This window comes from Cavia porcellus, unplaced genomic scaffold (assembly GCF_034190915.1).
Source record: "Cavia porcellus strain 051 isolate PalLab524CR breed Dunkin Hartley unplaced genomic scaffold, mCavPor4.1 scaffold_32, whole genome shotgun sequence".
Classification (NCBI taxonomy): domain Eukaryota; kingdom Metazoa; phylum Chordata; class Mammalia; order Rodentia; family Caviidae; genus Cavia; species Cavia porcellus.
Genome location: NW_026947515.1, coordinates 45,622,303 through 45,637,439, shown reverse-complemented (window position 1 = coordinate 45,637,439; position 15,137 = coordinate 45,622,303). Strand labels below are relative to the sequence as shown.

Here is a 15,137-nt window from a genome sequence, read left to right as displayed (position 1 = left end):
CAACAAATCAGCCATACCTGTGGGCACTGGATTCTCTCTGCATCAAAAGAGTCTGGGGGAGTGCAGAGCATCTCCCAGGCCAGACAGGGGTAGCACTAGCCCAGGTGTGGGCTCTTGGGAGGACAAGACAGTATAAGAGGAGGAGGGAGGGATGCCTGGGGAACAAGGAAATGGAAGATGGAAGAGGACTAGAAAAGGACCCTGGGTTACACAACGGCTGGCACCTGATTTTGTCACGCACCATACCTGTTGGGTGATAGCACAGAACACCACCACCTGGATTTTGGACAGCTATACAAGCAGCATCTCCAAAGGTCCAGGGAAGATTGAGGTTGGCAAGGAAGGGCCTGGGTAGATGAAGTCAGGCTGTCACATAGTCTGGGCTGTGCCAAATCCGCTGCCAGACAAAGCCAGTGTTCAGTGCCACCCTGAGCCAGCCACATCAGGCCGGGATCTCCCTTGCTCCAAGCAAGAGGACCATCCCGATGCCCTCACAGGCACTGGGGCCCACACATCAGAGAAGGGCTGCCCACCTCTCCTGGGCACCTGCCCTTGTTCTCCGCACTCTCTCATGGTGCTCAGCTCCCACATGGTGTCACACACGGGGCCTGGATTTTTCCATGCTGCCTGGCACTGATCCTGTGCTTCAGCTTGCCATGCCACAGTACCAGTTCAAGTGACCTCCCTCAGGTTCAGGGAGTAAGGGAGGCCACATTCCCAGTTACTTAACTGCCATGTGTGAAAGTGGGGCCAAGAGATGCTATTGCCCTGGGCCTTGAGCCCGGGAATGACTCTGCTCAGACCGTGGTCAGAGCAGTAAGATGGGGAAACGCACATCTGCTGCTTGGAGAACCATGTTCCAGTCCAGATCAGAACAGCTGAGACCTCAGTGACCTGGGAGACACAGGGGTGGGATGGAAGTGAGGCAAATGTCCATCGCAGGGCTTAGGAAATGACGCCAGGGGAGAAGAATGAAATTCAGTTTTCTCTCTAGAGTGTGCCTGGCAAACACAAGGTCTTGAGTTCAGTCCCCAGTATGTGAGACAGACAGACACACAGACAGAGGAGCAAGGGAGGAAAAAGCGGGAAAACAAAAAGAAACTTTGCACACTTTATAATGCCAAATTCTGTACTGTACTAAGAAGTGTTCTCATCCACCATTTGTTTAGTTTACTTTTCTCTTTTTGAAACAAGGCCTCACTATGCAGTTCAGGCTGGACTTGAGCTCACTTTGTAGCCTAGGCTGGTCTCAAAATTGCAAGGATCCTGCTCTGCCTCCTGAGTGCTGGGATTACAGGTGCGTGCCACCACGCCCGGCTTCCACTAATTTTTTTTAAACAGGCATCAGAAAGTTTTATTAGAGGGAGACAGAATGCACTCAGGCATGGAGTGTGGGTGCTCAGAGATGAGGCACCTAATCCCCCAGTTTTGACCACACAGTGCACAATGCAGCTTGATCTGCAATGTGATTCCAGAACAGCGGGAATGTGTCTCCCTCTAGAGGTGAGGACCAGTCCTCCCCATATGGGTGTGATAGGTCTCTCCAGTACAATCCAGCTGCCCTTGTGGTGGGGAGGCAGTTCTGACAGTTTCACCAGGAGCTCTCTTCAATTACCAATAGTTACAAATCTGTCTTCATTCTGCTATTCTCTGGCAGTGTATAGTATTGGCATGAACTCTGCAGGGTGCACCCCCAACTCTGTTCCTGAGTCTCACAGAACATAAAGGCAAGTTCCCGGACTTCTGCCAGGTCACTGTGCCTGTCCTTGGGAGCTTGGCAGGAAGTGAAAGGGTACAGAGTGACCTCCCTGGGCAGATGCTCTCCCTCCCACCAGAACCTTGACCACATGCTTGAATCCACAGTTCCTTGGTCTTGGGACCCACCACACCCTGCCTGACACGGGGTTCATGCTCCAGGTGATAAAATCTGGTCTCTTGGATCACGGTTCCCACCCAGCACAGCTTCCACAGATGGCTCTCCCTTTTCGAGCCGGGCTAACCCTCCCGTGTTGGAGCCTTTATTACCTGCTGCTCTGGTATCCTGAGGTTGGGAGGCAGCTTAATCAAAGACAGCCGTGGCCTTGGCCATGACCAAGTGCTAAGTCACACGTTTGAGCAGCTGTCAGGAGCGTGGGTTGAGAGGACCACACGTAGTGTCTGGGTTGCTGAACCCCAACACTCTATTCTGTGCACCCAGTCCATCAGAACTCTCTTTGGCCAAGCAATACTGAAAGAGACTGATATTTCTCTTTAATAATCAGGACAATCCCAGACAGCTCACAGTTTATATATAAGTAGCTTGAATTGTCTCAAAAAGCTGGGGGGAAAACCCACCACCCTATACCATACTATACACACACACACACACACACACACACACACACACACACACACACAGAACTACTATGTGAGCCAATCCCAGTTCCAGGTATATAGCCAAAGGAATGGAGTCACAGAAGTTCATGCTAACCAAGACACTGAGTCAACTCAGGTGTGGCTCAGCACATGCGTGGATATAAAAATGTGAGGGGGCACAGCCAGACACCAGCCTTTTCCTGTGCATCAGCGCCATTCATGGACTGCGAGGGAAGAAGAACAAGATGTCACCAAGAAGCAAGCTTTTCCTGCAATTCAGCGCCATGTGCCGGCTGCTGTGAAGAGATCTCAGCCCTTCCAGTGCACGGGTTAGCAAGAGCCAACCTCCAGCCTGCCAATTCATGCCATAAGTAACTGGCTGACCCAGAGAAACACAGGCTGCAATGATGGCTATTGAGGTAGAATACAGGTTAATGCTTGTAGTGTTCAGTGTTTCACTGACTCTGCAGGTCTAAAGCCAGCAGTCTGATCATCTATTCAGGGGACGGCAATACATACGCAGTGTAGCATCTATGGGGCCTCTCCATCAGAGGGTGGTGGTGTGGTGGCCATTGTTGATTCCCTATTGTCTTTTGAAGTCATGTATCATTTTCATTGTTTTGTTAGCTTGGGTTTTACTGTTCTGTTTTGTTCTGCTTGATTTTATTTTACCCGATGGCATGGACAGCTACTTCAAAGATAGCAAGATATATTATGGTAGCCAATTTTGATTTACTATTGTCTTGTTTGGAACTCTTTTATTGCATTCATTGTTTTGTTTCTATTGGTTCTATTTTGTTTGATTTTTACTATGCCTGAAAGTATTTGTAGCTATTTTAAACAGACATTATGATAACCATTGATGATTTCTTATTGTTTTAAAGTCCTGTGTTACTTACACTAGTTTGTTTTGATTGGTTTTATTGTTTTATTTTGGTTGGTTCTATTCTCTTTAAAATAAAATAATGTGAAGATACAGGGGATATTATTTAGACTACAAAAGGAACAAATATATCCATATATGATAGCATGGTAGACCTGGAGGACACAATTCTGTCACTCAAGTCAGACACAGAGATATGTACAACATGTTCTCATTTATATACAAAGACGAAGAAGCCAAAATCATAAAAACAGAGACAATATTGGTAACTGTATTGTTAACTATAATTAGTAAGAACCTGTCACACACCTAAAATTGCTGAAACTTTCTGAAATTTCCAAAAAGTGTTAGCTATGTGAGAGAATATTTAATTATATTAATTGTGGTAATCATTTCATAATGTATAGGTATGTCAGAACCTCCAATTGCACCCATTTATACAATTTTTTGTCCGGAAAAGAGATTGCAAAAAGCCAATGCTAACATTTTTCTTTGGTTTACCAAAATAACAATTTTCAGAGTTATCATGTATTAAGTTCACTTCTGCTATTTAGAATATAATTATATCATATGATTCATATCTGTTCTCATGAAAGATAGGCTTTTTATGTATCTCCAGAAAACAGTAAGATTCTGCCCATTTTCTAGAAGTTTCTAATGGGTTTGGGAACTCTTAGGACACTCGTGAAGACACCACTTTCTCTGGGCCTTAAGAATTCACCACGATGCAAGCAGGCAGTCGTGGGTTCAATCCCTGGTACCAATAAAAACGAAAAAGACAAAAAAAAAAAAAAAAAAAAGAATTCACCATGATGCTCATTTTTCAAAAAAAAAAAAAAAACATACTTGATTGAAACCATCTGACTTTAAAATCACATCATATCATTTCTCATTTTTGTACACAGTTTTTGTTTTGCAAATTACAGTTGGTTATTAAGCTAGAGTTCCATAAAGTTTAATATTTCCCACATTGGAACTGACCAAGGAGAAAGGCTCTCTGTGGTTTCTGTGGCAGAGCTGGCTGCCTGCCTTCAAGTATCTGATGAACAGTAACACAGTCTGGGCTGCTCAAAGCACCTCAGAGCCTTTGAAGTGCTTTAGGGTGAGGGAGTCCCCTGGCCTAGCTGAGTCCATGCAATTGAAGATGCGGTGGTGCGAAAGGGCTCGCCATCTTCCTCAGCCCCCCTTGTCCTCCCCTATACCTCTCTCATACCCTCTTCTTTGCTTTCTGCTTCTTCTTCTCCAAGTTGTAGGTCTGGGTCCACTGGGATCTATGCAGAAAGTCAGGCAAAGGGCTCAAGGAAATCTTTCTAGTCTGCACCAGGCTTAAGGAGGTCAACATTTAGGTGCTGAGGGCCAGGGTGTCCACTGAGCTGGGGCAGGAGAGGTCTGGCCAGGGCAGCCCCTCCCTGCTGGCCAGGCCTGAGCTCCCTGCCTCTCCTTCCCAGGAAGCCCAGTTTTCCTCCCTAAGGCTTTCTTACCTCAGCCCCCTGTGGCAGTGGAGGAATTCTGGGCCATGACAGCAGGTAGCTGGCAGGAAGGAGCTGTGGAGGAGCACTCTCCACACTGGTCCCCTTAGGAAGGGAGATGGGCTTCCGGGGGCGTTGAAGTCCACATCCTGTGATAAAGTGGGTGGGCTTCATGACTCTCAAGGGGGTCTATGAAAACTTTCAGAACAAATTTCCTTATAGTTCCCTGAGGCTCAGCACAACCCTTTGTGGGGGTGAGCGCCCTCTGCCGGTACAGGTGGGACCCTTGGGCTGTGCTTCCCCACAGGCAGCACAGGCCTGGGGACAGAGGGGTAGGGATCCAAGGCAGAGAGGCCCTGAGGAAGGGACTTGTGTCAGGGAGCTGGCAGAGACCACTAATAGTGAAAGGAGTTTCTTTTCATTTACAAATATAGCAATGTTAAAACTGACTTTTTGTATTTGTAAAAGGTTAGCTAGAGCTAATGTGTTTATGGGAAAAAAGCCCTAAGGTTCTGGCAAAAGGAAGCTGCTTGGAATTGGTTTTACAAAATCAACCCACTCCTTATGCCTGTATAGAGCAGCCACCCTGGCACTGTTAAGAAATAGCTGTTTCTTTTCAACAAGGTTAGAGCCTGTTTCTAGGAAAAGAGGCACCAAGCCGGACCCAGAAAGGGAAATCTAATTATTTAGTAATATTGCCCTGCATCACTAAAGGAAGGCACACATTCTAACGCATGTGCAGATAGGTGACTTGGTCATTGTGTGAATAAAACGTACTTATACAAACTAAGACATCAAGATGCCGGCAATGTCAGGAGGCAACATAATCTCATGAGACTACCACCATCTATGCTGTCCACCACTGGCTGGCATGCAGCACATGACTGTAGAAGCAAAGCCACCATCATTTAGTGACCATCTGTTAAATACCAGGCATTGTGCATACAGCATATTCTCTATAAGATTAAAGTACTGTTTTTATCTTCTACACTGGAAAAAAATTAACACTCAAGAAAGTGACTTGCCCAAGACCACACAGCAAGGTTAAAAGTAGCTCACTTCTCAAAGGAGCAGAAAAACAAAGCTCTTCCTCCAAAATATTCCAAAAGAATTGGAAAAACATTTGTATTCTGTAGATCTGCTAACAGTTTAATAAATTCTGCTTACAAGCAAAAATTATGCTGTGATACTGCTTCTCGCTTCTGGGTTAACTGTAACCACTGGGCACCGCAAGTGGGGCAGAAATGCTTGTTCCATCCAGGGACTTCCAGGGATGGATCGCTGTCGTCTGCATCCTACACATCTCTTTATGAGACTCTGTGCTGATATACTGTCCAGATGTCAGGTCCAGTCTACTGTCTGCTGTTGTATGGTCTACAAGTAAGAATGGCTTATACATTTTGTTTTTGTTTTTGAGACAGTCTATGTAGCCCAGGCTAGCCTCGCACTTGCAGTGACCCTCCTGCTTCAACCTTCTGAATGAAAGGATTACAGATGTGTGCCATCACACCCAGCAGGTATCACCACGCCTAGCATCACATATTTCTAAGTGGATAAAAGTTTAATATTTCATATTTGATGAAAATTGGATGACATTAAAATTCTGATATTCACAACTATGTTTGTATATGTGCTTTGTACATATGCACTGTCCTACAGTTTTTCTCAGTACAATGGCAGGGATGAGAAGTTGCAAGAGATCCTGTGGCCTCTCAATCCCATAATATTTACTGTTTGGCACAGAAGATGCAAAGTGGTGACCTCTGGTGTAGTGGTTTATAGCCTGATGCACCAGCCCCACCCCCAAAGCTTCATGTGCACAGGGTAGGACTTTATGGAGGTGTTGACCTGGGGGCTGTACAGCTGACTTGCTGTTAGGGGGCCCTGTCTTATCAGAAGAGGCTGGTCCCAGGGATGTGGGGGGGGGGGAGGTTTCTCCCTTTCCTGGCTCCTCCATTGCTCTTTGCTTCCTTGATGACTTAAAGTGAGCAGCTTTCCTCTCCCTACACCTCCAAGTGGTTTCTATGTTTGAGCCTGCCAAACATGGACTGAAACTTCTAAAGTGTGAGCCAAAATTAACCTCTCCTCCTTTAAGATGTGGGTGGCAGGTGTTTTGTCCCATGATAAGAAAAGTAACTAAGACACCTGGTCTACACACCTGGTACCATGACCCATCGTGTTCCTTCATCAAAGGAAGCCATACCCTTAACCAATGTGCTGCTCACTTCCACTAAGATGCGCATGTGCTAAGAACTGTTCCTCAGTCGCCCCTCACCTGTCACTCCCTGAGCTGACATTCTCCTGTCATACTGCTGGCTCCTTCATACCGAGTTAAGATCCATGTGCTCAGGATCAACTTGTCAAAAATAAAATGTTCTTTGCATTTTCAGTGTGAAGAAAGGTTCATGTCTTAAAAACAAACTGACAAAAACAAGGGACAGAAGCAGCAACACATAATGACTAAGGGGAGAGGAAGTCAGTGCTGACCCCAGGCTTGGTCCCAAGCCTTCGGGCATCACTGCAGCTCCTCCTGACACCAGCTGTGATGGACTCAGGGCTCCAACCTTCACAGGACCAGAGAGACAGCTCTGTTCCTATCTTCTCCCTGTTACAGACAGGAAAATGAAGCCTGGGGAGGCCACAGAAAGCCAGGCCATAAAGTGGATGCACAAGAGAGATGGCACAGGAGGAACATGTGCCAGGTCCACAATAAGGACACCAAACCCACTAGGATCCACTCGCCATCCTGAACTTGAAGAATGTCACAAGTTCCTGGCCTTTCCATGCTATTTCTCACTGGTGAACAGTGATGAGGTAAACACATAATGATTAGTCATTATATGTTGCTGCTCACGTCAGATGCAAACAATAGTTTCCCCCTCCTTAATCTCCTACATCTGTTGTATTTACACAAACACAAATTCTAGATGGTTTTTATGTCCTTTATGGGTTTTTCCTGTATTTAAAAAAAAAAACCTTAAGAGGCTACGCATGGTGACAGACACCTATAATCCCAGCACCCGGGAAGTTGAGGCAGGAGGATGCCTGAGAGTTCAAGGCTAGCCTGGGCTACAAAATGAGTTCAAGGCCAGCCTGAACTGCAAAGTGAGACTCTGTCTCAAGACCAAAAAACAACAAAAAAATTTAAAATAAATTATTATAGTTACATATAGAATGAAAAATAACATCAGCATTATAGAATTCAAAATACTTTGTATTTCCTTTTCCAGGTCTGGTAAGACGGTAAAGACAGGGAAGGAAAACCAGTTATCCCATTGCACACAAATACAAACTTTACCTTCTTATAAATACTGTGAATGCATTCAAATCTTCTCTTTTGTACACTTTCATATTTAAAATCAGAAAACTTCTCCACAGGGTTTTTTCTTTCAGAATGCGAAAGTTGAGAAGAAAAAGAAACTCACCCTTGGGGCTGGGGATTTAGCTTAGCAGCGTAAGTACCTGCCTTGCAAGCAGGTGGTCGTGAGTTCGATCCCTGGTACCGATAAAAATGAGAAAGACAAAAAAAAAAAAAAAAAAAGCAAGAAACTCACCCTCAAGATAATCTCGGTTTCCTCCTAAGGAAATTATAAGTTTCCTTTACAACCATAACTTAAGGCACCATAAGCAGATCACTGCCCTGTCTGCTCCTACAGGAATCCCTACATGAGCAGTGGGATTGTTTCCCAACCTTAAACCCTAGGTGAGAGCGCCTCCAGGTGGGTCAGCCGGGTATCTGAGCTCAATATGCCCCAGGAGCCCTTCTCACTGGGAGAAGCAGGGTCATTTCTGCAACCTTATACTCCCAGACTCTCGTCCCAGACCCAGGTGGGCTGCACAGAGCTGCTACCCTCACCTGCTTTTCCAACTCTGGCTGCCTCTAGGTAAGCAGTAGATGGGTGCAACAGAAGACATTTGGGCACCAGATGGCACAAAGTTCCTTTTTCTTCCCCCTCTTAAGTTTATTACATTGTCAAAAACAAAGTGTTAGAAGACGGGAGTGAAAGCTGGGCCCTCTGAGGGTGCGTGAGTCCCGAGCTTTGAGCTGTGCTCAGTGCTCCCATCCCAGACTCTGTGTCCAAATTCCCTGCCATGGCTGCTCCCACCACTGTCCTGCTGTGTGGCTTCTCTCAGAAAAATGACTCTTTATGATGAACATCTGTATGATGAACGATGGCTGGTATAAGTATTAAAGGAAGTAGTATTAAGACTGAAACATGTTGTAGAAATACTCAAAATGACATACTAGGCAAATCAAAACAGGCCTGAAGCCCAGGTGCAAATTGTTAATTAATCAGTTTTACTACACCTGGGACAAAATACCCACTACCACCTATTTACAGGAGAGACTATATTGGTTCAGTGTTAGTGGATGCAGTCTGTAGTCAACATGCTTACCACAGAAAGGGTATGGTGGAAAGGCCTAGGGGAAGAAAGCTGCTCATGTCATAGCAGCCAGAAAGGAGAAAGTTAGAAAGGAAGGATAAGGGAGAACACACTCTTTAGGTTGAGCCCCAAGTGACTCCCCTCCGACACCACCTCCTGACAGCAAATTTAGCCATAAACTCGTCAACGGATACATCCATTGCTGAATATAGCTCTCTCATGATCCATTCACCCTCCAAAACCACACCTCTGGACATATGAGACTTTCGGACATTTTAAACCTAAACCACAGGAGTGGGGAAGCTGTGCGAAGGAGCTTTCCTGTAAGAATTGCTGTCTTCAGCTGCTGTCTAGTCAGAGTGAATATGGCTCCCAGAAGCCCTCAGCCAAAGCCTTGACCTGCACCAACATAAAATAAATTGTTTTTCTCATTTTCCTTCGAGAAAACAAGAGGAGCTGCAGAGTGATGGCCATTACAGCAGCAGGCACCACTGCCCATCACATTTGCAGGTACCCTTACTTCCTTACTCACTAACTTATCTCACTGTCTCCTCAGTTCTATGAGATGGGAATTCTTCCCCCGCTTGACACATGAGTATTCTGTGGCGGCCACACAAGGAAGAAGCGTGGGAATCCAGACGTATCAGAAGCACAGGTCTGGAGGACCTACTGCATGTCCTCACGTCTCCTGCATCCAACTTCCTACCCTTGGAGTCTACAGTTCCCCAGCACTAACAGCAGCCTCTTCCCAAGTTCCTATGTCTGACTTCGGTTTGTTCTGGTTGTTCCACACAATAGAGGGAAGGGAGTGTGGGGCTGTGAGGAAAAAACAAAACAAAACTGTGTCAAGAACAGCCCTTCAAATCCAGTACAGTAACAGTTAAAGTAAATTAATATAGTAGAATAGCCAATTAGCAAATTCACTGATAATTCTTTTGTTTACAATTCAATGGTCAATCACTTTTCAGGTTATGATTTGAATTTGGTGCTAATCCATAAATGTGTGGACAGGCCTATTTCCATTTTGTGAAATACATGATACAAAGTTTAAAAAATACTCATGGAAAAATAAAGCACTTATTTATTATTGCTGTAACCAAGGCAAAAATCTCTTAAAACAATCAGCCTTGATAAAGGAAGTAGAATCAGAGCCAGTACTCACAAATTTACAGTTCATTCTCTGTTGTTGAGACTTTACTCTTTCACATATACCATCTACCACAAGACCTTTATTATACAGGAGGAAGAACTTGGAAGTTACATAGTATAGCTTAACTATCTGCCTAGTTCTTGACTTCAAACCATCCAGTCCTATGAATCCATTTCATCCTATTTTAAAAAACATAACAAACCTGCCCCCGTGGAGGATCAATTGAGAGAATATGAATGGAATTGTAGTAAACTCTAAAATTTATACAAAATACCAATGCAAGGGGGAGAGGATTCATCATGGAAGTCTAAGTTTGTGGAAGCCTGCAAGACAGTCACCCAGAATCTCAAATTGTGGGGGATGACCGAGGAAAAAGGATATTAATAATCAAACTTCCAGAAGTCTCTAGTTTGACAAGCTATGTAATATGGACCCAACTACTATACCTAGAAACACTGTCAGTTTTATTTTACCTTAATATACATTTATACAGGCAATAATAAAAAGGCAAACACAACAATTCAGTGAGTTTTTCCTAGTTTCAAGAGTAATGCATGCAGTTACAAATGAGAGGTAGAAACACTGTATTAAAGACCTAAAAAATACAAACATCATATAAACAAATGTTCAAATTAACTGCTGGAATTTCATACAGATAAATAAGGTTAAAATTACATTATTTTGTCAAAGTAAAGGAAAACCATATTTGTTTCTATTTCTATCATACACTAAAATTAGAGTAATGCCAAAGAGCTTCTTTGTGCAACTGTCAAAGTTCAGATTATTGTAGGTAAAAGGATTAAAATAAAAGGATTAAAACTGGTAAAAGTCTTTATTCAAGTATTCAAGCAGGTAAGTAAAAGAAACCAAACAATATACAATGTAGGAACCATTCCCAGAGGGATGTTAACTGCCTGCATTCTCCATGACTAGCTATTTGGTGAACTGTCAGGATTAACATTAAAAAATATACATTAGGCTGGAGACAGTTGCCCATTGTCTTAAGAGAAAACAAACCTCCTTTTTCAATAACTTCGTGTAGAAACTCCACATCACTAACAAATCTTTAATAACCATTTGTTTTAACTCTACAGAAATTCTTAAAGAGCATCTCTGCTTTCATGATAGCTTTTCTAATACTGCCCAAATAAACCTAGCCATTAATTCACCTAAGGTCACAGGCATCAATGCACACTCTGCATGCACAATAAAAAATGCAAACAAAAACAATCAGCAACTCAAAATATAAGATCTGTGGATGTCAGCAGGTAAAAACAATGCAAAGATTCACATGAACACAAGTTCTGACCATCTGAAAGTTCAATAGCGATTATATATGAATTCTGGAAAGGGTATATGTATATAATCAAGTAAAATATTTTAAACAAGTCCATTGTGCCTCCATTAATTTTAAATTCTAAAATTCAATACACAATTGTTTTAATAAATTAGTGCAATATGAAAGATTTTTAAGATTAATGTGTCCACATTAGATCAAATGAAAGATTTCAAAATTTCCTCCAACAGCCATCTTTTGCATCTTCTTAAACTATTTCTTCCTGAGCTGTTTGAAGATACATGCTCAGATGCAGACAAACACATGCCAAATATCAAACTGCTGGTGAGATGTAAATTCTTTGCTTGTATACACCTCAGCAAACATGAAATTTTACACAATGCTCCGTGAACTTGGCAGAATGCCACTGACTTGTTTACTTATCCATAAGAAAAACGGTATTGATAATTCTAGTTCTTACAGCACATTTATTTACCACATACAAATCTGAAGCCCAGTGGAATACTTTTACTTCTGCTTCTAAAAAGAAAAAAGGGAAAGGGGAGTGACTTCTCCAATAAGGCAGGTTTTCTATCATGTAGTTGTTAAATTACTTTCCTTTTCAAAATTGCTGCTTATTCTTTGGTAGTCACCAGTTAAGAAACTACAGTTTCCTGGGAATGGTTGACAGGATGAGTGGTAATCCCAAACGTATCACCTCATGCTCCCATGCTGGTCACAGGCAAGCCAGCTGCTCACACAGTTCCAGTGCTACAGCAGAGTGCTGACAATCTTCTTTCAATACTAGATTTATCTAGAATTAAAGTATTAAAAAATTAAATTCATAATAAAAACCATTTGTTTTCAAAACCAAGGACAGAAGAACTAAGGAGAAAACAAAATCATGAACACTACTGACATCATCATCTCTATACTATCTTTGCCCCTAAGTTAACAAAAAGCAAATACCTTCTCTTCTTTCTGGCTGGTGACAGATTACATTCTTCTAGTAAGTGCTAAAAAGATGAGCATGTCACATAGAGAACATTTAGATTTTAACAGCTAGGTTGCTTACAAAACTACAAATAATTTTAGAGTAGCCATCCTCTTGTGGCTAGACAAAATGTGGCATGCCTATGTATACTAAGGTATCTCCCACCCCTCGTCCTCAAAAACAAGATTACTGGCTTGTATTTGGTAAGTAGTAATACCATCCTGGTACCAGCTATCAGTGTCTACCTGCATTCTGCAGTATATGGGGTTTTACAGTATTTTTAGAAGTCACTAAGCCCAGGAGGCTTAAAATAATTATAGTTAATAATAAGAACAATATCCTCTTATGTACACTAACACATATTTGCCACCAAAGTGATAAGCAGAAATCTTAAGACTAAGGACAAAAGTCATCCATGCCTGATATTAATTTCTAATCCTCACAACTCTGGAAGGTAGGCACCATTTTCCACTGTCTTATAGAAGAAACAGACCACATAAAGTTTAAGTAATTTGCTCAAGTTTGGAAAGCCAAGACTCAACAGAGGCAGTATGATCCCAAACTCTTAAACTTTTTTTACTATACTTGTAGGAGACAACTACTTTAAAATCAGTAATACCACTTATCCCCAAAGGATAGTCTCAAGATGCCCAATGGATTTCTGAAACCATGGACTGTATCAAACCCTGTAAGTACTATAACACCAAGACAATAAGTCTGATGACTGGGATGGCTGCTAAGTGACTAACTGGCAGATGACATAAACAGCATGGACACTCTCATCAAAGGAATAAATCATATCCCAGACAGGGCACAGCAGGACGGCATGAGATTTCATCATGCTACTAATGAGAACAGAACAAAATTTCAAACTTATGGATCACTTCTAGACATTGTCATTTAACATTTTTAGATACCGCTGACACTGCATAACTGAAACTGTGAAAAATAAAACCACAGATAAGGGGAAATTAATGTATATGTCAGCTTACATTTATGTACATTTTCAATATCTGCAGGGTCCTGCAGAATTTTAGTCAAGCCTTCTAAAAGAAGTGCTGCTTTGTGGTAGCGATAAACAATATCTTCTGTTTGTTGAAACATCTCATCCAGGGCAGCAGACTGAACCTAGAACCAGTCAACAATAACAAGAAGATTCTTAACTTTTCCAAGAAAAGAGAAGTCTATTAAGCCAATGCAGCCTTAAATGGCTTTACAATTAATACATTTTAACAGAATGATATAGTTTACTGAAGTACATAAAACTTGAAAGATTCCTCAGGATGAACCATATAAGGGAATAGCTTTTTAACAAAAGATTTTTTACATTTAAACACAGCCTTCTGGTATTTAGAGTTGTGATTCAAAATTTACAACAGAACCCTTCTAAACTCTTCTATGACTTCAATAAAAAGTTTATTTTAAACATAATTTCACATTAGGGTGACCTGGCATTTCATTCATGTACATTTTGTTACCATAGTATGGTTAAATTATGTTGAAAGCCATTTGTCAGCTTCTTTTTCTAGTCAAAGAATTTTGAGGTGTAGTCAATTCATCTGTGTACTTGCAAACACTGAGTAGCTACTGATGTCAGGCACTGGGTACACCCTGAAACAGCGCTCATCAAAGGGAGCTACAGTCCTGAGAAATATGGAATTCTAATTCTAAGAGGAACATGTTATACGAGAGGAAGCACTGAATGGTAACGGTTACACAGGCTATGCATCTAATCCCAGCTATGGAAGGAGATCAGGGAAAGTCTCAGGCGCTGATGTTCAGCATGAGTATTTAAAAAAGAAGCAGGCCAAGAGATGGCAAAAGTGAAAACAGGCTTTCCAAAAAACAGTACAGTTGTGGTATTCACACAGGTTTTCCCAACAACATTCTGATTTTGATCATTAAATACAAAAACTCTCAAGAATTCAGTATCTTAATTAACTTGTTAATATGTGTTGTTTCCTTTAAAAAATAAATACTCTTATGATAAAGTTAATAAAAGACATACAGAAAACTAGGGCCAGGAAACAAAAAAATAAATGCTATGGATACCTCTAAGGTTGCTAAACAGCCAGAGCATAAAAAAGAACTTACTGAAATTACATGGCTATTACTATTAGACAAGAAAAAAGCAATATCATTTCTGACTAAAGAACATCTTTCCTGGCACAATATTCTTTTGTTTAGAAACAGTATCTCCCTATTAGTCAGGCTGCCCTTGAACTTGTAGTGACACTCCTGCCTCCAAAGTACTGGGATTACACAAGTGTGCTGCTGTGCCTACCCTGGTACAATATTATTTTAAGAAGGTTTAAATCTGAATGAAACAATGTATATTACTCCTTTGAATGGTTTAGAACCATACAATGTGTATTATTCTGGTCAGTTTGTATTCCAAAGTTATTTTCATATGACTATTTTAATGGCTTTCAAACTAAGGACAAGAGTATAATGTCAGTATAACTCAAGGTAAATAAATGAAGGAAATGTATTAATTGGTAAAAATAACCTCTCAATAAACGAAAATTTCCCTACCTAACAGTCCCTATTTTTATTCATAATTCAGAGCACTATTACATTCTCCCCAGTAGAAACACAAAACAAATGATTTCAAGTGTTACAAC

General features: G+C 41.8%; 1 protein-coding gene across 3 annotated transcripts in view; it reads right to left on the bottom strand.

Annotated features, from left to right (window-relative positions):
- Positions 1-10,151: 10,151 nt before the first annotated feature.
- The window catches only part of Ulk2 (unc-51 like autophagy activating kinase 2), a 71,877-nt gene continuing 66,891 nt past the window's right edge, over positions 10,152-15,137 (bottom strand). For all 3 annotated transcript variants that reach the window (XM_003466199.5, XM_063242322.1, XM_063242323.1), the window contains 2 exons: positions 13,506-13,641; positions 10,152-12,333 (listed from right to left, as the gene is read on the bottom strand). In XM_003466199.5, coding sequence (XP_003466247.4) covers positions 12,275-12,333; positions 13,506-13,641 — 195 coding nt within the window. In that variant the 3' untranslated portion in view covers positions 10,152-12,274. The remainder of the gene's footprint in view (positions 12,334-13,505; positions 13,642-15,137) is intronic.